The sequence below is a fragment of the Chlorocebus sabaeus genome, chromosome 2 (assembly GCF_047675955.1).
Source record: "Chlorocebus sabaeus isolate Y175 chromosome 2, mChlSab1.0.hap1, whole genome shotgun sequence".
In the NCBI taxonomy this organism is placed as follows: Eukaryota; Metazoa; Chordata; class Mammalia; order Primates; family Cercopithecidae; genus Chlorocebus; species Chlorocebus sabaeus.
In genome coordinates this window covers 42,024,561-42,048,025 of record NC_132905.1, presented here as the reverse complement: position 1 = coordinate 42,048,025, position 23,465 = coordinate 42,024,561, and the positions used below count along the sequence as shown (strand labels likewise).

At 50.1% G+C, this 23,465-nt stretch overlaps 1 protein-coding gene across 1 annotated transcript in view; it reads left to right on the top strand.

The window, feature by feature from the left end:
* Positions 1 to 23,457, top strand: part of LOC119623532 (acetyl-coenzyme A synthetase 2-like, mitochondrial) — a 28,046-nt gene extending 4,589 nt beyond the window's left edge. The window contains exons 4-5 of the mRNA XM_073004784.1: positions 15,625 to 15,824; positions 23,005 to 23,457. Of these exons, the coding sequence (XP_072860885.1) occupies positions 15,625 to 15,824; positions 23,005 to 23,348 (544 nt within the window). The 3' untranslated portion in view covers positions 23,349 to 23,457. The remainder of the gene's footprint in view (positions 1 to 15,624; positions 15,825 to 23,004) is intronic.
* Positions 23,458 to 23,465: the final 8 nt, after the last annotated feature.

The window sequence follows — 23,465 nt, the reverse complement described above, 5'->3', positions numbered from 1 at the left end:
ACCATGGCCTCCCAAGTACTGGGATTCCAGGCGTGAGCCAACGCACCCGGCCGGTGCCTGTTTTAGAAGACTGTCCTTCACACTGTAGTTCGCATGGGCAGGTTCTAGAGACCCTGAGGGGTGGCCATGTGGAGAAATGCAAATTCCTCTCTTTCGGGAAAGCGGTGGCCCAGGTAGATGAATGAGGCTTTGAGATGGCTGCTGCCTAGCTGGTGTGTTTCTCCCTGACTGGAGCCTGGAGTCTGGGGTCTGGGGTCTGGGCCAGGAATTTCCAGGCTAGGGCTGGATTCCAGGTGCAGGAAGCAGCCTAAGGCCCTGTGCAGGTCCAGATCTTCTCAGCCAGCAGGGTGTGCCCCCACACAGAGGAGAGACCGGACTGTGGGTGCCAGGCTGGGGGTGCCTGCAGAGGCTCCAAATCAGTGAACCTCTTCTCTGAGGGTCTCTGTAGGGGGGGGTGAACTTGAACTTGAACTTAAATGAGAGCATCTTAAGCCAGAGGACCAGGTTTTAGCTCTGGCTTGTCCTATGGCCTCAGACCCATCCCTCTGGGCTTTAGTGTCCTCATCTGTAAAAGGAGGGATTTGATTGCCCTAGTGTTCCAGCCCTGGCAGGCGTGCATGAAACACGGAGGGGCAGAACTGGGCCCCGAGTCTGCGAGGAAGCACAGTCACTGTGTGCCACTCCGGGAGCTGTTGCCCCGTGGAAACTCCCACTGGTAGGGGTAATTTCTGTGACTGTTATTTCCCGGCCTTTTCATTGGGCAGGGTCCTGCACAGTGAGAAACCCCTCACCAGAGGAGCAGAGGGAATGTCAGGCCTCCCCCAACCCCGGCTGCCTCAGAGTCCCAGGGGATTGAGGGAAGGCTTTCTCCGTGGGTGTGCTGGGCTGGGCATGGGGCTTTACTGCGAATCTGTGCAGCCTGGCACCTGACACGGAGGCCCGCAGGGCTGTGCAAGACAGGGCCTGTCCGTTCACCCTAGGGAGAGGGAGCTGCCACACACTACAGCTGAGGTGGGGTGGGGACTGAGCCTGGGGCCACCTCTCTGAGAGGCTTGTTTCTGTTGTCCGTCCTGGATATCTTCAAACACAGCTATTTAGGGGGGTCACAGAAGTGGCTGGTCCCTCGAGGGGAGCAGGAAGCAGGAAGTCCTGTCACAGACACTTAGTTGGAGAAGGCTTTGTGGAGGGTTGAGTTCTGAGAGGCAGAGGAAGGGGAAGTGTGATGAGGGCAGGAGTGGGGGACTGGTGAGGACACGGCAGGGGGAGGGGCCAAGGTCTGGGAACTGGTGGAGGCGGGAGGCTGTGCCCTGCCTGCCTTGACCCTGGCAGGGGGAGGGGCCGGAGCCCTGGACCTGGTGGAGGCAGGAGGCTGTGCTCTATCCACCTTGACCCTGGCTGTGGACCCAGAGCCTGTCGCTCCACCTCTCCCACCCTTGGTTTGCGCATTTGCAAAATACAGTCACACTTCTCCTCCACCGGGCTGCTGGGGGTGGAGAGGGACACGTGGGATGAAAACCAGAGGGGTGTCTGGAAGATGAGGGCCCATTGCAGCCGCAGGTTGGGGCCAGGTGAAGGAAGGCCAGCAAAGGGTTTCAGATTTGAAGAAGGGCAAGACATGGGTGGCCCCGTGGCTGCTGGGGCTGAGAGTGGGTGGGTGGTGATTTCAGGGGTGACGGTACTCAGTGGGACTTTGCCTGGGAGGACACATGCATCAGCTAAAATGTGCCCCTTCCCTATGTCCCTAGGGGGTGACCCTTGCCCTTTGCTCTTCTGCTCACCCCCCAAGTTAATTACCCTAATGAGCACACTCCTTTCTGAAAACATCAGGGCAGCTTGGGGAGGATCCTAACTCACGGGAAGTTGTGGGGGAACAGCCTCGCTGACCCGTGTGTGACACAGCTGTTGTCATGGAAGGCAAACTCGGTGTGGTCTGTGGGGCTCCCAGGGCAGGTGAGGTGTGGAGTCCCAGCCTGGCTGCCCCACCTGAGAGGAGGGTGCCCAGGCAGCCTCTGAGACTCAGGCTGGGACGCTTGGTCTGGAATCTGCATGTTAGAGCCAGAATCCAGACAGGAACCCATGTTACTTGGGACGGGCTGTTTTTAAAGCAGCATCCACCTTTCCTCCAGCCCCGGGCTGCAGCTGCTGCCGCTGGAATATTTGGGGTCTTCCTATGCACGCTGTCTGTGCTCCCTTACGTTCTCCTGGGTGCTGAGGTCTTGGCACTTCATAGTTTAGAAAGGCCCCATCTTCAGACTGCAGTGCAGTAACCCACACTGAGGGAGTTTATCTTTATGTCCACACGCGAGCAAATGCCTGTGGTGGAACTGGATCCTGGCTTTTGTGACCCCCCGCTACCACGCAGCCTGGATCCCGGCTTCTGTGACCCCCCCTGCTACCACGCAGGCTGGATCCTGGCTTTTGTGACCCCTCGCTACCACGCAGGCTGGATCCCGGCTTCTGTGACCCCCCTGCTACCACACAGGCTGGATCCTGGCTTTTGTGACCCCCTGCTACCACGCAGGGGCTGTTGGGATTGGCCCAGTTCTGGGAAGGGGCGGAACAGCTGGCAGAGGGGAGGGGTGGGAGCTAGTGGGTAATGATGAGGAGGTGGGGAGGGGCGTGGGCTGGTGGGAGCACAGCCTCCCTAGGGGGAGGGTCACGCCTGGAGATGAGTCTGTGAGGACCAGGACACAGCTTTGCGGCTCCTGTTTTGCGTTTTCCCTCCTGTTTCTGCAGGCACTAGGCAGGGGGTAAGTGACTCGCAGCTTTGCTATGGGCTGCACTGTGGGGTCCCTCAGTCCTGCCCATGCCCAGTCCCCACCAGCACAGTGTGGGCAGCACAGGGGCCAGTGGATGAAACTTTCTCACCTGTCCAGAACTGCAGCTCAGCTCAGCTCAGCTCACCCCTATCCCTTCCCCATGGAGGGGCTACACCTTCATTCCCAAGTTCCTGCCTTTGACACTGCCTCCTCCCCTGCTAGGCAGACACAGAGTGAAGGTGTCACTGTGGGTTAGATGTGGGGTCCAGTGCACGGAATGGAAACCAAAGCCCATTCAGTAGTGAGTGTGCCCCTGTGGCAGGGTGCCCAGTGCAGCCCCGGGTGGGGTACGACAGTGGGGTGAGGATGGACTAGACCTCCCAGCTGGCCCAGGACCCCCTAACTCCTGGCAACAGGCCTGCACACAAGGCCTTGGATGGATGGGGCACCAGCCCTCCATCCTCCTCAAGTCACCTGGTATCTCCTCGGTGTCCAGTCTGGCCTTGCCACCCTTACACTGCCTCTGTGGGTCTGACCTTGGGCAGGAGCTGACACCAAGGATCTCAGTTCATATTGATGTTTGCCTGGGACCCTGATTTTTAAAGCTGGGGACTCTGCTATCCACAGAGCTTTAGGAACTTGGGAGTTCATGCAGCTGAAAAGGTCCCCCAGCTCTGACTGTGGTGGATGTACTGAGGAGTCTATAGTCCCATCAGAAGTGGAATTCAGGTCTGAGTGGGACCCCTGGGCTCTGCAGCTGAGGCTTCTGGCCCTCCACACACCTCTAAATAAACATCGTCCTGGTGTGCGCAGGCTGAACTCTGCTGCATACAGACAGGATGCCCTGTTGCTGGCCAGGGCCACGTCTTCCAGGTTTCTGGGGCCTCAGAGGACCAGTAGACACTCATCAGGCACTGACACCAGCTGGGGTTTAGGGGGCTCATGCCAGAGGACTCCAGGACCCCTTGTGTAGGGTTCAGAGACTGAGGGTCGGCTGCTAGAGGAGGTAGGATCAAAGGCTGTGGAGTTACTGGTGCCAGGACAGGAGGTGGTGGCACGGTGCTGCTGGCCTCTTGCAACAGGGGCCTCCCCTGTCATTCTTTCTCCTGACCCTCCCTGTGGCTGTCTTGACCTCATCTGAACATTGTGACAGTAGAGGGTCAGGATGGGTGGAGACTTGACAATTTCCCATCAACAAATCCAGTCTAGTTCCCCTGAGAAGCCTGGAGAGAGGTTTCAGGGCCGCTTGCAGATATGGTGAATGTGTCTGCCCCCTGTTCGGGCCAGCACAGTCCCACTCTCCCTGCTGCTTCTGCGTGGATGAAGCCTTTAGGGGAACAGACTCGACCAAGGGAGACAGGCCATGTGGACAGGGACTTCAGAAGTGGTCACATGGGATCTTCTCAGACATGAATGTCTTCAGGAATTCCTCATGGTCTCCAAACATGCCAGGGAAATTGCCAGGCAGCTTTAACAACTGTGTCACTCTGGCTGGAATTTACAGCAGTGATTTCCAGCTGCAGGCCATGCCTCAGAGTCCCCTGGGGAGGGTTTCTAGTGAGACAGTACCCAGGCTTTGCTTGGGCCATTCTGAGTTTTTGGGAAGATCATGGGAATCTGTATTTGAAAATGCATCCCTGGGAATGCCGCAGAAATGGCTTGTCAGAAATCTGTCAGGATTCAGTTGTAGAAAAGGGAAGTCACGGCTGTTCTTTTAAGTGGAAAGGGAGTTTAGGCAGGGTGCTTCCAAATCCCGGGGAGGTAGGAAGAGCAGCCTCTGGGGGGACCTTCAGCCTCGACCTCTGGCACAATCAGAAGGGCCTCCAGAGACCTCACTGGCACTGCTGAGTTTCCAAACATACTCCTGCAGCTTGGGTCCAGGACTCAGGAAACCACCATTGCTGCTGGTTCACCTGTGTCTCGGCACCCTCACAGCGAGCGGGACTGCCCCAGGAAACCCAGCATCCTCTAGCTGCTCTGCACAGCAGCAGAGCAGCAGCACGCCTTGCAGGCACTCCCATGCGCAGCTGTCTGATGCTGATTCACAGGCAGAACCTCGGGAGCAAGGGGGACTCTGGTGGATGATGCCAGGCTGGCGTGGATGTGGAGGGAGAAGATGCTGTGGTGACCACAGGCAATTCTAGGCCAGCGGGTGGGTGTGGAACCTGACTGGGCTGATACCTGGACTCCACAGCCCACTGTTAGGACAGAAGGATCCCACCTGTACCTTCTCAGATCCCAGGCCACTCAAATGGAGCCTGGCAGTCCTTCCTCCTCATGCAGGTGACCAAACCCTCAAAGTCACTCCAGTGTGCAAAGGCCTTTGGCCACACAGCTGTTCAAAATCTGCTGTAACTAACAGGCTCTGGTCTTCACCCTGATGTATTCATTCTACCCATGGTGGCCCATCTCATGTGGATTCCCTGCAGGCCAGCCCGTTTTCAACAAGAACAGTCTTCTATCTGCACATTAGAAACCCATTAGTTTTTTGGACTTCACAACTAAATTGTGGGACAGTTTTCCAGGCTAACATTTAGTATGGTTTCTGGCATGTTTTCCCGGTGCAAATGGGGCCACTTTTGTGGAAGGGCTCCCCTCCCAATAGGGTATTCAGCCTGGTGCAGATTCCAGCATCCCCGGGGCAGTGCCTTTGAACCGGGATGAGCTGCAAGGCCATGTGAGGTGGCCTGGGGACAAGGGCTGCCATGGAGAGAGTGTGGGTGTGCTCTCAGCCCTTGGCCTTATGCCCGGGAGTACAGTGCCCTCTGTGGAAGCCCAGCCCTGAGCTTATGCAGACCCTCCATGTCATCTTAAACCCAGGATCAGAGGGACTGTGGTCTTAAGGTCACAAGGGGTGGACTAAAAAAAGCTGCATGCTTTTGCTCCTCCCCTTCCTTCCAAATTAAGTTTATTTTTATTTTTATTTTTACTTTTTTTGAGACAGAGTCTTGCTCTGTTGCCCAGGCTGGAGTACAGTGGCGCAATCTCGGCTGACTGAAAGCTCCACCTCCTGGGTTCATGCCATTCTCCTGCCTCAGCCTCCCAAGTAGCTGGGACTACAGGCGCCCGCCACCACGCCCGGCTAATTTTTTGTACTTTTAACAGAGATGGGCTTTCACTGTGTTAGCCAGGATGGTCTTGATCTCCTGACCTCATGATCCACCCGCCTCGGCCTCCCAAAGTGCTGGGATTACAGGCATGAGCCACCGCGCCTGGCCAAATTACTTATCATTAAATGAATAATCATTAAATAGAAGGGTTTATCAGCAATTACTTATCATTAAATGAATAATCATTAAATACAAGGAATGAAATCATAAATTATTAACAATTATTGTTTTGTAAAGGGGAAAATTAGTTCCAGTGAACTTTAAGGGTGGCCTGGGGTGGGGCATCTGGGCAGCTTCTGAGGTGTTGCTGCAAAGAAAGAGGAGGAGGCTGCCCCTGGGGCTGGGTGGTTTGGGCACTTGTGCTGCAGGCTCCCAGGCTGGGACTTGCATCGAACGGGCTCCGCAGAGTAGTTGTGTGTGCATATCTTCCCAACGCCTTGTCCAGTCAGTCCTATCAGGAGCTGAAAATCAGTGGTGGAAATATTTGGCACAGTGATCACTGGCAAATGTTGTAAGTCAGGGCTTCTTTTGCTGAGAAACTGGTTGTTATCAAGCACAGCACTGGGGAGCAGGAGCCTCCTGTTCTTTGTAGGAGTTTGATGCTTCTCTAGGCTGCTGCCAAGAAGCAGGGAAAGTCACTGGGCCCGAGGCAGGTATGCCAAGCGGCTGTGCTCTCTGGATTTCCACCTGTGTGGCTGTGTCTGCGAACTTCCCCTCCAGGGCTTATTCTCCTCTAGGTGTTAATCTGGAATGTTCTGTGGACTCCCAGGAAGGCCTGATAAATAGAAGGACCCCCAACCTGCGTCCAGGCTCTGCAGCGTTCTGTGTGAAGTTGGCTGCCCTGTGTTGTGCTGTGTCTGTGGCAGCCGAATGGGCTCTGGTAGAGCCATTCAGAGAGACGGAACAGAGGGCATGTGGGGCGTGCAAACCTGGAGTGGGACCTGCAAAATCTCCTGTGGTTTTTTTTTCAACCATAGGGGAAAGTGAATGTTTACAGAATGTTAAAACCTACATCCCTTTCCAAATTCCACTAGGGAAAGGACTCACTTCTGTGGCTTTCTCCCAGGAGGTAAACAAGTCTGTCCAGCCAGGGGTGAATGTTCTGCCAGGAAACCGGCTATTCTCAGGGCTGGCTTCCAGGACCCGAGTCCCCTAGTGTGCTCTTGTCCTGGGCTGCCAGCCTGCAGGAGCCTCCCAAGTTCTTCAGGCATTGACACCTGATTCCTGCAGTCATGTGAGCTGGGCTTTGTATCTGGAAAAAGAACTTCCTTTCCAGAAAGACTTGGGCCAAAAGCCAAGTGCTGAGGTCGAAGGGAAAACCAGGCGTTAACAGGAATGAGGACAGAGCTTCTCTGGAGTCTGGCCTGGTACTTCCATCCTACAGGGTTTCTTAGAATCTGACTGCATGCTGGGCTCTGGTCAGAGGAGAAAAGAAAAACTAAGGATGTGGGATTTGACCTGAGTGTGCCTGGGGAGGTGTGCCCTGGGCAGATGGCCCTGAGCGAGGAGCCAGACACTGAATGATGAAGGAAAACACCGTTCCACACCCACCCTCAGCCCTGTCCTCCATTCTGGTGATGAGAAGAAAGGCTCGGTTGAACCCCCATGAGTGTGAGGGCTTTGGGCACTTTTCTTGCTAACTTTCCCTTTTGAACAGAGAGTCAGCCTCAGGTTCAGAGCCTTTGGTTCATTCTTAGAATAAATTTGTATTAAAAAAGTAAATTAACTTAAGAAAAATGTTAGATGAATAATTATAGCATTCACAGATGGCAAATCTTTTGAAGTTTGGGAGCCTTTGCAATAGGAGTGGTTCTAATACTGAGGAGCTGGCTGACAGCAAGGCCCCTGGAGCTGGGCCTGGGTTTGAATCCAGCCCTGACTCCTTCAGCTGAATAGCCTTGAGAAAGTGGCTCAACTTCTCTGTGCCTCAATTTCCTCATCAGGAAAGTGAAGAAGGGAATGGGAGCTTGGAGCCCATGGGCTTTTGTGAGAGTTAAGTGAGTTCTCCATGGGAACCTGCTCCATGGGAGCAGCCCCGGGTACAGGATACTTGCTTGAGAGCTGTTCTGTCCTCATTCCATAGGATGGGGCCGTGAACTGGGGGTGGGGTGAGGGCAGGTGGGAGGAGAGGCAGGGGAGGGAACACCCCCCGAATGGTGAAGAGGTAGGAGACCATGGGCCTGGAGAGGAGGTTTCCTGTGCTCACAGCGGCAGGCAAACATGGCTGGAGAAGCTTGGGTAGCCAGCAGGGGAGCAGTGACAGGATGACATGGCAGATGGTGGTAGGCTGTGCAGAGCATGTGGGGTGGACCTGCCTTCCCTCTGGCCTTTTGGAAGCACAGGCCTCGGGCTGAGTGCCTGGAACCCCCAGACTGGCAGCAACCCCAACTGTGGGAGGCTCTGCATCCTTCTCAGATCTACTCCTGCCCTGAGCACCTGCCTTGGGGGCATGGAGCAGGCGGGCTGTGCAAGTGAGGGCTTCCTGCAAGGCATTCACGCAGCTGAGGTGCATGTGCCCTGAGTTGGTGACACAGAGACTGCAGCTTCCGTAAGGCAAGCCAGCATTTTGCACCTGCCCTCCTGAGAAGGCAGCACCTGAGGTGCCCACCTTTCTTAAAGGTCCATCAGTGTTCAACAATTCTCTTTTTCCCATGTCTTGTTGTATTTTCTGCAGTCATTATGGCCACTGTTTACAGGTCACCTTCAAAGGTGTCTGCAACTTCATATTTGGTCTCCACGACCACCTTGGTAGTGGGTCCTATTATTAGGCCATTTCACAGATTAGACAATTGAGGCCCCAGTGGTGTGGGGTGCTGCGTTGGGAACCCTGTTCTCTGATCAGTCATTGTTTGGCCTCCTATGAGACTCCTGAGTGATCGACTTGCAGATTCAGTACTTTCTGCAGAGTCTATAGCAAATCCTCAGAGAAGAGACTTTCATTTTCCATAAAGAATTTAGAACACACATAACTTTAGTGATCTTGTTACTGGCTGAGCTGGCATCACTACTGGCAACTCAGCTCATGTCCCCTGGGGGCCCTCGCTGTGCCTGGGCTCACCTTGGCCCAGGGGACCATTCACATTCAAGTGCGGCTGCCACTTTATGTTTTCACGGCAGCTTCTCTTTGTTAAATGTTATGGCCATGACATCAAATAATGACATGAGAAATTTCATACTTGGTTTATGAGCCCTGCTAGCTGACTTCCTGGTCTTCTGTTCTCTCAGAGGTAGTAAAGAGCAGAGTGAGCAAATCTTACCACCATTGAATGACAGTCAGTGGCTACAGTAATGTCAGGGCCAGAGGAATCTGCCAGGTGGGAAGGAGTCTGTTCCCTAAGCCTGGGTCCATGAGACACGAGCTGGCCATCCATGATTTGCGTGGCCCTCCACGCTCCTCCTGTGTGGGAAGGGGTCTGCCTCGCCAGGCTTCCCTTCCCTAAGGCTGATCCTTTCTTCTCTTACTACCTCTATCTTCCTAACACAGCATGCAGAAGAAAATATCAAATTCTAGAGACAGCATAGGAATGTCCTTTGAAGTTTTGGATCTAGACCATGGAGTTGACCTCCCCCAGCCCCCGTCAGCACCAGTGCTTGGAGAGAAGTGACTGAGCCCGGGGAAATGCTTCGTGTCTTTCAGAGGCCTTCACGTATCAAGACAATTACCTGGGTTTACTTCCCTTATTGGCAGTAGAAAATGAAAAGTATCCCTAGGCTGGTTTCTCAGAGGGGAGTCCTTCTCATTTGCTTCTCAGAGCAGCAGCACATTTTCATGCCAGCGTGGTGCAAGGTGACAACAGCCTAACCCCTCAGGGGAAGGAGGACACAGGGTGTCTACAGGGTGGGTATCGCTCTTGGCTGAGGTCCTTCCCACTTCAGGTTCACCTGCTGTGCCCATTCGCTCAACAAATGTTTATTGAGTACCTTATACAAGCTAGGTGGATGCTGGAAAGAAGGCAATAAGCAAAACCCAAATCTCTACCCAAGCAGACCTTGTACTTGATGGACAACAAAGAAGTCTGTTAGCTAGTGTTTATTTCATGAATACTGAGTGCCAGAATAATTGTAACCAGTAAGCAATCATGCATTCTCAATTTTTCTTTCTCTTTCTCTTTCCCTCTCTCTCTCTCCCTCCCTCTCTCTCTCTCTCTCTTTTTTCTTTCTTTTCAGCCTCCCAAGTAGCTGGGATTCAGACGTGCAGTACCACGCCCAGCTAATTTCTGTATTTTTAATAGATACAGGGTTTTGCTATGATTGGCCAGACTGGTCTTGAACTCCTGACCTCAAGTGATCTGCCTGCCTCAGCCTCCTAAAGTGCTGGGATTACAGGTATGAGCCACTATGCCCAGCCTCAATTTGTTTATTTCTTAAACACAACAGCACACACAGGACTTACTTACCCTGGACCCTCATCAGAAAATGTCTAGGAGAAAAAGATACTTTCAATATTAACCGTGACGAAGCTAGCTCTGATTGAAAGATAGATGAAAAAATAAATACCAGTGCATTTCTTCTTCTCTTTTCTCTGAACTCTGTTTCCAGCTGTTTCCTGTTTTGGACTAATTTTAAATTCTGAGGCGGGGGGTGGGGGGTAGTGGTGCATTTGTATCGTCTGAGTTCAGGCAGTTATCATGTTGGTCACAATTACTTGCAGTCAAATTATATCTTTAGCATTGATAAAAGTTATTCCCAGTTGATGTTAAGAGTTGATAATAAGTCTTCTACCTTCCCCAAGGCCAGTCAGCATTTTCCTAGTGTTAAGTACCAGGAACACAAGACCAAATTTGTGTTTTTCTGCACATCATTTGCATACATCCACACCAAAAGCTTGACCCGGCAGAGTCTACATTGCAGACAAACTTAAATATTCTGCTCAGTACCTGAACAACAAGTGTTATATTTCTTCTTGGACTTAAAAGTAAAACTCTAACTCATTTTAGTGGCTTAGAAAGCTGCACATCCCCGTGCTTTGGAGACCTGCTAGGGTGCTACAAAAGAGGATCCTGCAGGTAGTGAGGAAGCCACTGTTTCCTGCAACTGTAGCACAAGGCATCAGTCACTGAGTGGCTGCCTTATCTTTCTGATACAGAAACAGTAACATTTCGGTTTGTGGAAGTCTGAGAAATTATGAATATCCAAAAACGTGCTTTCAAATAGTTGCTGAGTACTTGGAATGGCAGGATCACTTACTTGAACAACATTTATTTTTCGATGATTTGAAGACCTAGGTTTGCTGACCATATTTTCCAGTAATATGTGTCTGGAGGATATTGCTAATGAAAAATGAGAGTTTAAACTTAAAAATCCAGGCTTCAAAAATTGGCCAGGTGTGGTGGCTCATGCCTGTAATTCCAGCATTTTGGGAGGCCAAGACTGGTGGATCACATGAGGTCAGGAGTTCCGGACCAGCCTGGCCAACATGGTGAAACCCGTCTCTACTAAAAATACAAAAATTAGCTGGGTGTGGTGGTGCACACCTGTAGTCCCAGCTACTCAGGAGGCTGAGGCAGGAGAATCCCTTGAACCTGGGAGGTGGAGGTTGCAGTGAGCGGAGATGGCACCACTGCACTCCAGCCTGGGTGATAGAGCGAGACTCCATCTCAAAAAAAAAAAAAAAAACCAAAAAAGTCATCTGGAGAGATGGGGAGAAATTGAGATAGAATTAGATTGGGATAAATGGAAAGCCTACTTTAAAAAAACACAAAACATTTCCATGGCCATAATATGAGAAAGCCCTAGTTAAAGGGCATCTGTTACATGTATTAGGAGTTGGGAGGGTGCAGGTTAGTGATCTCATGTTGAATTTGAGCCACCTGTCAGGTATTTAAAAAATCCATATGGTCGGCCTGGCACAGTGGCTTATGCCTGTAATCCCAGCACTTTGGGAGGCCGAGGTGGGTGGATCACCTGAGGTGGGGAGTTCGAGACCAGCCTGATCAACATGGAGAAACCACATCTGTATTAAAAATACAAAATTAGCCGTGTGTGGTGGTGCGTGCCTGTAATCTCAACTACTCGGGAGGCTGAGGTGGGAGAATCGTTTGAACCTGGGAGGTGGAGGTTGCGGTGAGCTGATATCGAGCCATTGTACTCCAGCCTGGGCAAAAAGAGCGAAACTCCACCTCAGAAAAATTAAAAAAAATAAAAAATAAAAACATGGTTAAATATAGAATTGAAGTCAAGGGTCTGGGTACCCACATTCAGCTCTGGGCAGGCAGCATGAGAATGTGGGGGTTCACTTGGAAGTCTGGGGGTGTCTACCGAGACTGAGTGCCGTCATGGAGGGCTGGACCAGAGAACCTGGGGGAGGAAAAGCTTCCAAGAGGATGAGGGGTGGGGAATATTCAGGAATTTGAAAGGCTGTCATTGAGAAATTAGATTTATTCTGGGAAGCTTTAAAGGTCTGAGGTAGGACTAAGGGGTAGAGTTTGAAGAGTTGCAAATCTTGGTCCAATTTTTGGTTGACTCTTTCCCTACCAAAGTGACAGAGAAGTGGCCCCATGAGGTGAGCTCTGGCAGTGTGATGTTTAAGCAGAGGCTGGACTGTTGTGGGCCAAAATGTGGCTACCAGATTTCAGAACCCCAAGGAGGCTGCACCGCCTGACGTCCAAGGATCCTTTCCACTTCAAGGATCCTTTCCACTTCTCTGCCAAGGTATTTCCCTTAGCAGAGAAAATAGGAAGGGAGAGAGCTCTGAGATTTACCTGGATCAAATCCTTTATCAGAAGCCTCTCCTCTGGACTCAGCAGCAAGAGTGTGGGACTCACCAGACCCTGCTTCAGCTCTTGGGCCCATGTTGAGGCCTCAGTCTTCCAGGGAAACCTTGTCTCTAGACCCTCCCTGGAGGCTGTCGTTTAGCTGTCCAGCTCCAATGACTGGGTGATGTCTGCCCCTATAGGGAAAATCCACTCTTCTTTCTGCCCCAGTCCTCCTCTCAACAGCTAATCTACCCAGAAAGCGCTCCCTGCTGCCCTTCCCTGCCACCCCCAGTGGCTATACCACCAAGCTGAGCTGCTCAGTGCCCTGTACACCTTCACACGTGCCGTCATTTCCCCATCGGAGCTGTGCTCCTGGAGGACACTTTCCCTGTCAATTTCTTTCTCTGATGCAAACACCCCAATCACTCCCAAGGTGCCTAGAATGGGATTTTTAACATCTTAGGAATTCACTGAAGTGAGTTGGCTGATTTTTGTCATTTTAGAAAACGATTTCACACAAAGATTTCTGAGAGTTTCCATCTGACGGGAAAGACGATTCCTACTGAATGTCTGGCAGACTTCCAAGTCGGTCTTGCTTCTTATTAATACTTGTGACAGCTGTACAAGGTGGAGGGTGCTTGCTGTTTCTCAGATGGTCACATGGCAGCTCAGAAAGATAAGCTCCCATGCTTAGGCAGCTACTACAGAAAGCTACCCCAGGCCTTTCTGTTGGGACAGTCTGGTGTCCTTTCTTGGCTTCAGATTGCTGCCCTCCGTCTGCAGAAGAGGGACTGAATTTCATCGCCATTTACTGTTGAGCATACATTCAAGCCTTCATCTCTCGTAGCAGTGAGGCTTAAGCTCTCAGAGCTATGAAAACGGAATCTGGCCGAGGATGCTGAATGACTCTTCCCTGCTGTTGACCACGGCTCCCTCTTCAGCCGGTCACAGGCCACCCCAGCCTCCTCCCCGGAGTAGCAGGAGTGTTGCTGAGCCCTAAATACTGTAGAGCTTGGTGCTGGGGGTTTTCCTGGGGAGTGTTCTGTCTTTTATCACAAACCTTGGCAAGGGTGGGTGGGGCGCCACTGAATGGCGCCTTTGTCCTCCTTCAGAAAGCCCGAAGGAAAAACGATGAAATCCCACAGAAGACACTGCTGGAGCCAGGCTGGGCAGGCGTGCTGGCTGCGGGGAGAACTGCGGACTGGTTCTCATGTGGTCCCCTTCGCAGATGGCCTCGGGAAGAAACAAAGGCCTCCTTTAGGCCCCTGCCTGTGATGCGGAGAGCTCATTTTCATTCTGCTGTGGTTTCCCGGGTGGCCTCGTCGAGCTTCACTGTTCTCGGGAGCCCTTTCCTTGACTACCCTTTGAACAGAGGAGAGCCATGCAAACACGTTGCGAGGGGCCTTGCAAGCCCGAGGAGGGTCTGCTTTCTGGGCCTCTGCAGAGGGCAGGGGTTGCGGGCTGGTGGCCTGCCCCGCCCAGAGAGAAGGGGCCTTAGCTTCCCCTCATTCTTCCTTATGTGTTAGCTCTTTTTATTGCAAATAATTAATTAAAGTCCCTACAGCAAGAGTGGGAAAGTGGTTAATGCAATTGGCAGGTCCAGACTCAGAGGGATGAGGAGGCCCGGAAAGGAAAGACAACCTTGGGATCGCTTCCACTTCCTCCACTTCCCGCTGCATGGTGGGCAAGTGGGCAGCTCTCCTGTGCTCCAGGTTTTCCCGGAGTTGAGTATGGTTGACTCTGACTGGACCAGGTTGGGTCACGTGTCAGCCCTGAACCAATCAGCTTGCCCAGAGAGATGCTGCACCCTGATTGGCGGGTAAACCTGGTGCTAGGCCCCAGAGTGGCCAGAGGGGAAGGGCACGCACACCGCGTAGAGGTAGGCGACGTGGGGGACGACATGGGGGCCGGGCAGGTGCCCAGTGCTTTCCCTTCCCCTCGTCCATGGTCCCCTAGCTTGAGGAGAAAGCAGGGTGCTTGCTCTACCTGCCTGTGCTGTCTTGGGGCAGCAGGGAGATGTGGCTGCCCTGCCTGCGGCCCTCACTCCTGACTCACTGTGGCTTTGCAGAGCTGAGGTCCACCCTCTGGGCCTGGGGGCCTGTCCGCTGAGGGCATTGTTTGGTGCCCCTCGACTGTGTTAATTCAAAAATCTGGGACCTGTCGTTTCTCGACTAAATGTCTTATAAGATCAGTCTTTCTTTTGGAGGCAAACATTTTCAGAAGTTTTGGAACCATGATGATCTATGCCTCAGACACTTGTGGTCCCTGAGAAGCTGCTGCTGGAAAAAGGGGTCCCCATCCAGATCCCAGGAGAAGGTTCTTGGATCTTGCCGGGAAGAAAATCCAAGGCGAGTGGCTGAGCTCAGTGAAAAGAAATAGTTTATTGAAAGCTTCTCAGTTACAAAGTAGGGCCTCCTCAGCAAGAGGAGGAATGCCTCTGTTTTGTTTATTTCTTATATAGGGGTCTTATCTATGTAAAAGCAAAGCTATGTCTCCCTCCGGGTAGGCTGACAAAGTGACATTTATTACTTTGTTGATTGAAAGAAAGCTATCCTTGGCATTTTAGTGCGTAAGTACATCAAAGCATGCCTATAATCATCTTAAAAGCGTATGTTATGCAATATTGGGGCATCTGGACATTCTGTTGTTGCAAGAGTTTGCCTTTGCAGGTATTAAGCTGCTTCCTCAGCTGTAAACATCTTAGGACTGTAGGTCGTGACTGGCAAAGAATGTGCCTTGCTAGTTTTAAGATGGAATTGATTCTAAAATGCTCCCCTACGCTCCTGTTCCCCTAACAAAACCCTGCCATAAGCGGACTTAAGGATAGCCTTGTCACCCTAGCAATGCGGCAGTGAATCTCTGCCAATAGCAATCTACAAATGTTAAAAACTTTTCTTTTTCTGGAAAAGTACTTTCCATGCATTAAGTATTCAAGTGCCTGTTATCCTGGCACTGGGCTGGGTGTATATGACATAACATTTGCAGTATTGCTCCACCCCGAACTGCTCTGCGTTTTGGCCCTCCTCAATCTCTGATGGCTTTCTCTTCCTTGTGCTGCAGGGAACTGCTGGAGACAACGTGCCGTCTGGCCAACACGCTGAAGAGGCATGGAGTCCGCCGTGGGGACTGTGTTGCCATCTACATGCCCGTGTCCCCACTGGCTGTGGCAGCAATGCTGGCCTGTGCCAGGATCGGAGCTGTCCACACAGTCATCTTTGCTGGCTTCAGTGCGGCGTCCTTGGCTGGGAGGATCAATGATGGTGAGGAGGTGGGCGTGGGGACAGAGGAATCCTGGAGTTCCCTGATCCTTGTTCCTGGGGGCCTGGCCATCAGTGTAGAGACCATCAGAGTGCAGACATTAATAAAATGTCACACAGACAAATGACAGATCCTACTAGGGTCAGACACATGGCCGAATGAGAATTTGTTCTGTGGGCTGAGATCTGAGTGTATTGAATTTAGCCAGATGAAAAAGGGAGAGTTCCAGGTGGAGGGAACAGCAGAGGCACAGGCTGAGTGGAGGAGGAGCGCAGCATGAGGGCCTAGTGGAGGCGGGTGTAGTGCAGCAGGAAGGAAGTGTGGAGGTGGGATGAGGCTGGAGACAAACAGAGAAGGTCCCGCAGGTCAACAACTGGAAGCCTTCTATCCTGAGGAGTGAAGGGGTGGACCATCTTTGGGGATCTGGAGTCAGGTGAAGGGGGTCTTTCTGTCTGCATGTGGGTCAGTGTGTTTTGGACACTGTGCAGAACAATAACTTCCTTGTTTTGCTGTTGTCAAAGGACTGAGTGTCTGAATGGTGGTCCATGCAGTCTGATCTCTGCTCCCTGCTGTCTCCTGGAGGGAGTCCCCTGAGCTGGTTTTGCAAGGCAGGTGCCAGGTTCTAGGGGCCATTGAGAACTCTTGCGTCTCATAGAAAATAGAACTAGTGGGTAGAGTTCTCAGACCCCTGTTGACCTCCCTCTGTGTCAAAGTCTGGGAAGCCTTTCCACTTCCTTTCAGGGTTTCCTCCCCCACGTTCAAGGGTGATGCTGCCACCTGTTTCTCTTTTTCTTCCTCTCTCTAGAACTCTGTAATACCAACTGTGTACCAGGCACTGTTCTAAGCACTCTACAAAGGTTATGTCCTTTAATTTACCTTAGTCTTCGTAGGTATTTTATGCAATAACACTATTATTATTCCCCTCCCCTAAAATTACTGTTGTAACCATCTTAAAGTGTACAAGTCAGTCACATTAAGTGCATTCACAGTGTTATGCAGTCATCATCACTAATACCTGAAGTTTTTCATCACTCAAAATGTACACTTTACACCCATTAAGCAGACATTCTTTATTCATCCATGTTGTGGCACGTGTATTTCATTTTTTAAATAGGTGAGTAATATCCATTCATTAATTGATGGCCATTTGGGTTGTTTCTATTTTTTGGCTATTGTGAATAGAGCTATTATGGATGTTCATGTATAGGAACACCTGCTTTTAATTTTGGGGTTATGTACCTATGAGTGGGCTTGCTGACTCATGTGGTAATTCCATGTTTAACTTATCAAAGAACTGCAAAACTGTTGTGCTAAGGAGATGCACCATTTTACATTTCCACCAATAGTATATGTGGGCTCCAGTTTCTCTGCATCTTGTTTTTCACTTAAAAAAATTATAGCTGTCGTGGTGAGAATGAAGTGATATCTCATTGTGGTTTTGATTTGCATTTCCCTAATGACTAATAATATTGAACATCTTTTATGCACCTGTTGTCCATTTGTATGTTTTCATTGGAAAAAGTCTACTTAAGCTGTTTGCCCATATTTTAATTGCTTGTTTGTCTTTTTGTTGTTGAGTATGTAAGTTACTTATATATTATGAATATTAGACCTCTATCAGATATATGATTTGCAAATATTCTCCCATTCTGTGGGTTGTCTTTTCACTTTCTCAGTAGTAAACTTTGGTGCATAAAAGTTCTAAATTTTAATGAAGTCTAATTTATCGATTTTTTATTTTGCTGCCTGTGTCTTTGCTGTATTATTTGAGAAAACATAGCTAAATCCAATGCTGTGAAGATTTTTTCCTATGTTTTCTTTTTCTTTCTTTCTTTTTTTTTTTTTTTTTTTTTTGAGATGGAGTCTTGCTCTGTCGCCAGGCTGGAGTGCAGTGGCATGATCTCAGCTCACTGCAACCTCCACCTCCTGGGTTCAAGTGATTCTTCTGCCTCAGCCTCCTGAGCAGCTGGGATTACAGGTGCGTGCCACTGCACCCAGCTAACTTTTGTAGTTTTAGTAGAGATGGGGTTTCATCATGTTGGCCAGGATGGTCTCGATCTCTTAACCTCGTGATCCACCCGCCTCGGCCTCCCTGTTCATATGTTTTCTTCAAAGAGTTTAAGTTTTACCTTTTTACATTTAGGTCTTTACTTTTGAGCTGATTTTTGTACAGGATGTGAGGTAAGCGTCCAGTTTCATTCTTTGTCCTATGGCTATCCATTGGTCCCAGTGCCGTTTGTTGAAGAGGCTATTCTTTTCCCTGTTAAGTGGACTTGGTACTCTTGTTGAAAATAATTTGACCGTATATGGAAGGGATTATTTCTGGGCTCTTTATTCTATTCCATTTATCCATATGATTATCTATCTGTTGTTATCTCAGTACCAAACTGTTTTGGTATTGTAGCTTTGTAAGTTTTGAAACCAGGAAGTGTGAGTCTCCCAACTTTGTTCTTTTTTTTTTCAAGATCATTTTGGCTCTTCTGGGTTTCTTGTATTTTCATAAGAATTTTAGGATTAGCTCTTCCATTTCTACAAAAAAAGATGTTGGGATTTTGATTGCATTCAATCTGTAAAAAAATTGGAGGGTATTGCCATGTCAACAATATTAATCCACAAACATGGAGTATCTTTCCATTTACTTAGGTATTTTAAAATTTCTTTCAGCAGTATTTTGTAGTATTCAGTGTCCAAGTCTTGCATATCCTAGGCTAAATTTATTCCTAAGTATTTTATTCTTTTATGAATTTTTATAAATGGAATTGTTTTACTAATTTCCTTTATGTATTGTTCATTGCTAATATATAGAGATACAGCTAATTTTTGCATAGTGATCTTGTATCTTGCAAATTTACTGATTTATTAGCTCTAATAAAGAGTTTTTTGTGGATTCATTAGGATTTATACATATTAGATCATGTCATCTGTGACTAGAGATAGTTTTACTTTTTCCTTTCCAATTTGGATGTCTTTTATTTCTTTCTTTTTTTTTTTTTTTTTTTTTTTTTTTTTTGCCTAATCACTCTGGCAACAGCTTCTTTTATAATGTTGAATTGCAGTGGTAAAAAGTGGGCATCCTTGTTTTGTTCCTGATCTTAGGGGGAAGGCTTCAGCCTTTTACCATTAATATGATGTTAACTGTGGGTTTTCAGATGCCCTTTATCAATTAAGTTCCCTTCTATTCCTGGTTTTAAGTTTTTGATCATCTAAGGGTATTGGATTTTGTCAAAAGCTTGTTCTGTGTCAATTGAGATGTGTTTTTTCCTTCATTGGAGTAGTGTGATGTGTTACAGTGATTGATTGCTGCATGTTGAACCACTTTTCCTAGGGTAAGTCCTGATTGGTCATGGTGTATTCTATTAATATGCTGCTGGGTACAGTTTGCTAGCATTTGGTGGAAGAGTTTTGCATCATTGTTTATATGAGATATTTGTCTATAGTTTTCTTTTTTTGTAGTAATCTTTGTCTGGCTTTAGTATCAGGGCAATACTGGCCTCATAAAATGAATTTGAAAGTATCTCCTTCTCTTCAGTTTTTTGGAAGAGTTTGAGAAGGATTGGTTGCTAATTCTTTAAATATTTGATAGACTTCACCAGTGAAGTCATTTGGTTCTGGTCTTTTCTTTGTTGGGAGGTTACTATTCTCTTTCTAAAGATGAGTAAACTGAGACGCAGAGAGTTTAAGTGACTTATCTAAGGTCACATACCTAGTAATTGACAGAGTCAGGAGTTGAACACAGACATTCTGCCGCCATAGTTCATGCTTTCAGCATTATGCTAAGCTGCCCCTTTCCTCTCTTGCTGGTGTGGCCATGGTCACCCAGTGCTTCTGTTAAGATTGTTTGAAACAAGCAATAGCAGTTGACTCTTGGTGACTTCAGCATATGGGGATTTAGTAGCTGGATGCTGGGGTGCTCCCAGAACCTCAGAATTGCTAAACAACCAAGCATGAGAGGGCAGGGGCCAGGAGTCTGTTCTGAAGAGGACTCTGATATCCTTCAGCCTCCTTGTGCAGCTCTGCGGGTGCCAGGTTCCTGGGGACAAGATTCTATTAAGATGGGTATCTGTGTCCTCTTGAGTCAATGAGGGGCTGTTTTGATTTTCTATTGCTGTGTCACAAACTACTCCAAAACTTAGTGCTTAAAACAACTGAAAACTATAAATTTTATTATTCTATTTCATGGATCTGTGGAACAGGAATCAGATGGGGACGGGGAATGGCTGTTCTCTGCTCCATGACATCTGGGACATTAGTCAGGTTGACTTGAAGGGTTGGGGACTGGTGGGCCTCTCTTTCTCTCCATGTGGCCTCTACACGTGGCTGACTTGGGCTTCCTCATAGCCTTGCAGCCTCAGTAGTCAGGCTTGTCACATGGCAGCACATGGCTCCAAGAGGAAGGAAATAGCAACTGCCAGTGTCCTACAGGCCAGGCTGGCACAGGTCTGGCATCACTCTTGCCTTACTAGATTGGCCAAACCAGTCTGTGGCCATTCCAGATTCAAGGGGAGGAGACCTGGATCCGGCTTCTCTGTAAGAGCAGGTGAAAGAATGTGCAGCCATCTTCAGTTGGTCGCTGGGAGGTGGGTGCATATTGTGAGTCTGACCGCCAGGGTATCACATGTCTGGGCAGCCACCTCAGTCAGCAGGCGCAGTTCCAGAGTTCCTTCCCCTGGCCTGACTTCCAGGCTTGGACCTTCCCTCTTGCTTTAGGCTGCTTGAGGAGTAGAGGGTGTTGGAGGGGAGGATAGAGGTCAGGGGAATGGCTTTGAGAGAGGCTGTGGGGGCAGAATAATGACCCACTCAGATGGCCACACTGTAATCCCCCGGAAGCTGTGCCATGTCACTTGCATGGTGAAAGGACTTTGCAGATGTAAGGCAATGGGATATCCAGGTGGGCTCCATCTAATCCCGTAGCCCTTAAATGCACAGAACTTGCTCCCAGTAGAGGCAGAGGAAGTGAAGCAGAAGGAGAGGTCAGAGAGATTCAAAGCAACTTTACCCGCCATTGTTGGCTTTGAAGATAAACAGGGCCATGAACCAGGGCAGGTGGTGGCTGTAGTCGCTGAGAATGACCCCTGGCTGACAGTAAGCAAGGAAAGGGCGACCCTAATCCCACAGTCGCGTGGAACTGAGTTCTGCCAACCACTGAATGAGCCTGGAGGTGGATGTTTCCCCAGAGCCACCACATAGGAGCCAGCTCTGTCCTTGACTTTGGCCTTGCGAGACTCTAAGCAGAGAACCCCGCCAAGCCTGTCCAGACAACAGAACTGTGAGCTAAAAATGAGTGTTCCGAGCCACTGAGTTTGTGTTATTTGTTATGGAAGCAGCAGAAAATGAACGCAGATGCTGGTGCCTGCTCAAATCCAGGGAGGGAAAGTCAAATCCTCCCAGAGTGACACGTGGTTCCTGCCAGCACCCATGCTGTGACCCAGCCTTGGAAGGCACCAGTGGGCCAGACATGCTTATGGTGCTCAGAAGCTCCTGGGTACCTCCTGGAGGCCTCTCATGGAGAGCCTGTTGGGCAGGGAGGCCCTGGACAGGTGCGAGTCAGGAGCGAGGTGTGTGCCTTGGGAGGCAGGGAAGGAACTGCCTGCTGTGTAGTGTGATTTCAGCATGTTGCACGGGCTGTGGTCACTGTTTCATGAAAGATCCTCATCCCCATGAGCTTTCTTTGTCTCCCATACCCTTGAGAAAGGTTCATTCCCTCCTGCTGGAGCATCTCCCTTCCTCGCTTACAGGGGGCTTGCCTGGACCAACCCCTACTCGGGGATGTAGGTCTGGAAAGTCTCTGATAGGCTCCACCCAACTGACTTGGTTTCCCCAGGTGAGCTATCACTGAAGCTTGCAGGGCAAAGAGTGTGTGTAGCCATGGCTCTTGGTGCCAGGCAGGGGTGGCTGCACAAGGGCAGCCTAGAGTATCTCTCTGACCCCTGGATGGTCCTGTGTGTGCTGCAGAATTCTCAGGGAACTTTCATGGCCGTGACATCTCCAGGGCTCTCAGGAGGAGAAAGGGTGGGCATGTTGCGCAAAAGTGCTTTCAGATTTATTTAGGTAGGACTCTCCCAAAGGGAACATTGAGACCAGAGTCTGTCTTGGAAGTGTGGTAGGGCAGTGTTGAGTGAGGCCACAGAGGGTGACCGGAGATTCATCTGCAGAGAGGCTCTGGACAGGAATGTGGCACACATGCCTCAAATGGCTCCATGCAAAGGGTGGGGAGTTGCAGGATTTGTACCCCAACTATTGAGAGTCATTGGTCGAGGGTTCCCAAGCACTTCTGTCCATAGCTCTGCAAGAGGCCTTTGGTGCAAAATGAGTGAAAGGCCTGAGGGATGTGGGTGAGGCCCTGCCAGTCAGGGTCACAGCTGGACATTTGTCCCAGGCTCTTCCTGAGGGGCTGTGTAGTAACCCCCTGCAGCTGTGATCCCTCTGGGGATCCCGCACTGGGGAACAGCATGGCGGACACCTCCTTTTCCTGGGGTCTCGAGGTCCATTGTGTGTGCACCCCTCTTCCCTGCTCTGGGCCTCCCCCTAGGTTAACCATGGAAGCTAGGGTCCTCCTGGCTTCCCCCTGGGCCTGGCTGAGCACCATTGGTCATTGAAGAGCAGGTGTGGGATCAGGAGGGCCTTCTCCTGAAGGTGAGGAGGGCAAGCAGCTCCCAATCATCCACTGGGGTGTAGTTTCTGATCTCTGGACAGTGAAGGCTCTTGACCCACACACGTCACTCTAGACAGGGCCTGGCCACATGGGACACCTTTGGGCTTGGCCTCTGTTTGTCCAACTTTCTTGGTCTCTGCTTCTCGGTGTTTCTCTGTCACCTTGATTGCTGCAGGTGGCATGATGGCCCCTTTCCTGGGGTTTGCTCCTGGGCAGACAGGAGAGAAAGGTGGAAGTCTGGTTGGCAAATTGTCTTTATGCTGCTGACTCAAGGAGGAAGAGTTGAACTTCAAAGTGATTTATCTCTGGTTCCTTCCCCTTAGCCTCAGAACTGGACAAAGGCCTGGTGCTTCTTCATGGCACACAAAGGCTGGAGAGCAGACAGCTCCTCACTTTTTCCATCGAGTCTTTTACTCAAGATGGGACTGAGTTTCTCACAGTCCTAGGCCTGGATGTTCTATGTGAGTCAGAGCTATGAGGGCCAAAGTCGGGAGGAGACTGATCAGAAATGTCTGTGTTGTCTCTGTTAGCCAAGTGCAGGGTGGTTATCACCTTCAACCAAGGACTCCGGGGTGGGTGCGTGATGGAGCTGAAGAAAATAGTGGACGAGGCTGTGAAGCACTGCCCCACCGTGCAGCGTGTCCTGGTGGCTCACAGGACAGACAACAAGGTCCACATGGGGGATCTGGACGTCCCGCTGGAGCAGGTAGGTTACCTCACTTTGCATAGTTTGAGGAGAGGTCATATCAAGTTAGTTGGCTCTGAGACTTCTTGGGTTGTAGTTCTCAATTTGGGTTCCCTAGAGGTGCCCAGGTTTCCTCTGTGGTATTTGGTGAGCTTGAGTACTGTCTGGGAAGATAAAACTCCAATATGACAGGGAGGTTGGAACACTTACTGTAACACAAATGATTGCACCCACCCTTTTGTTTTGTGTCCTTTCCACATTTGGAATTGAACTTGGACAGGTCAGAGCAGGTGAATTCTGAATCCC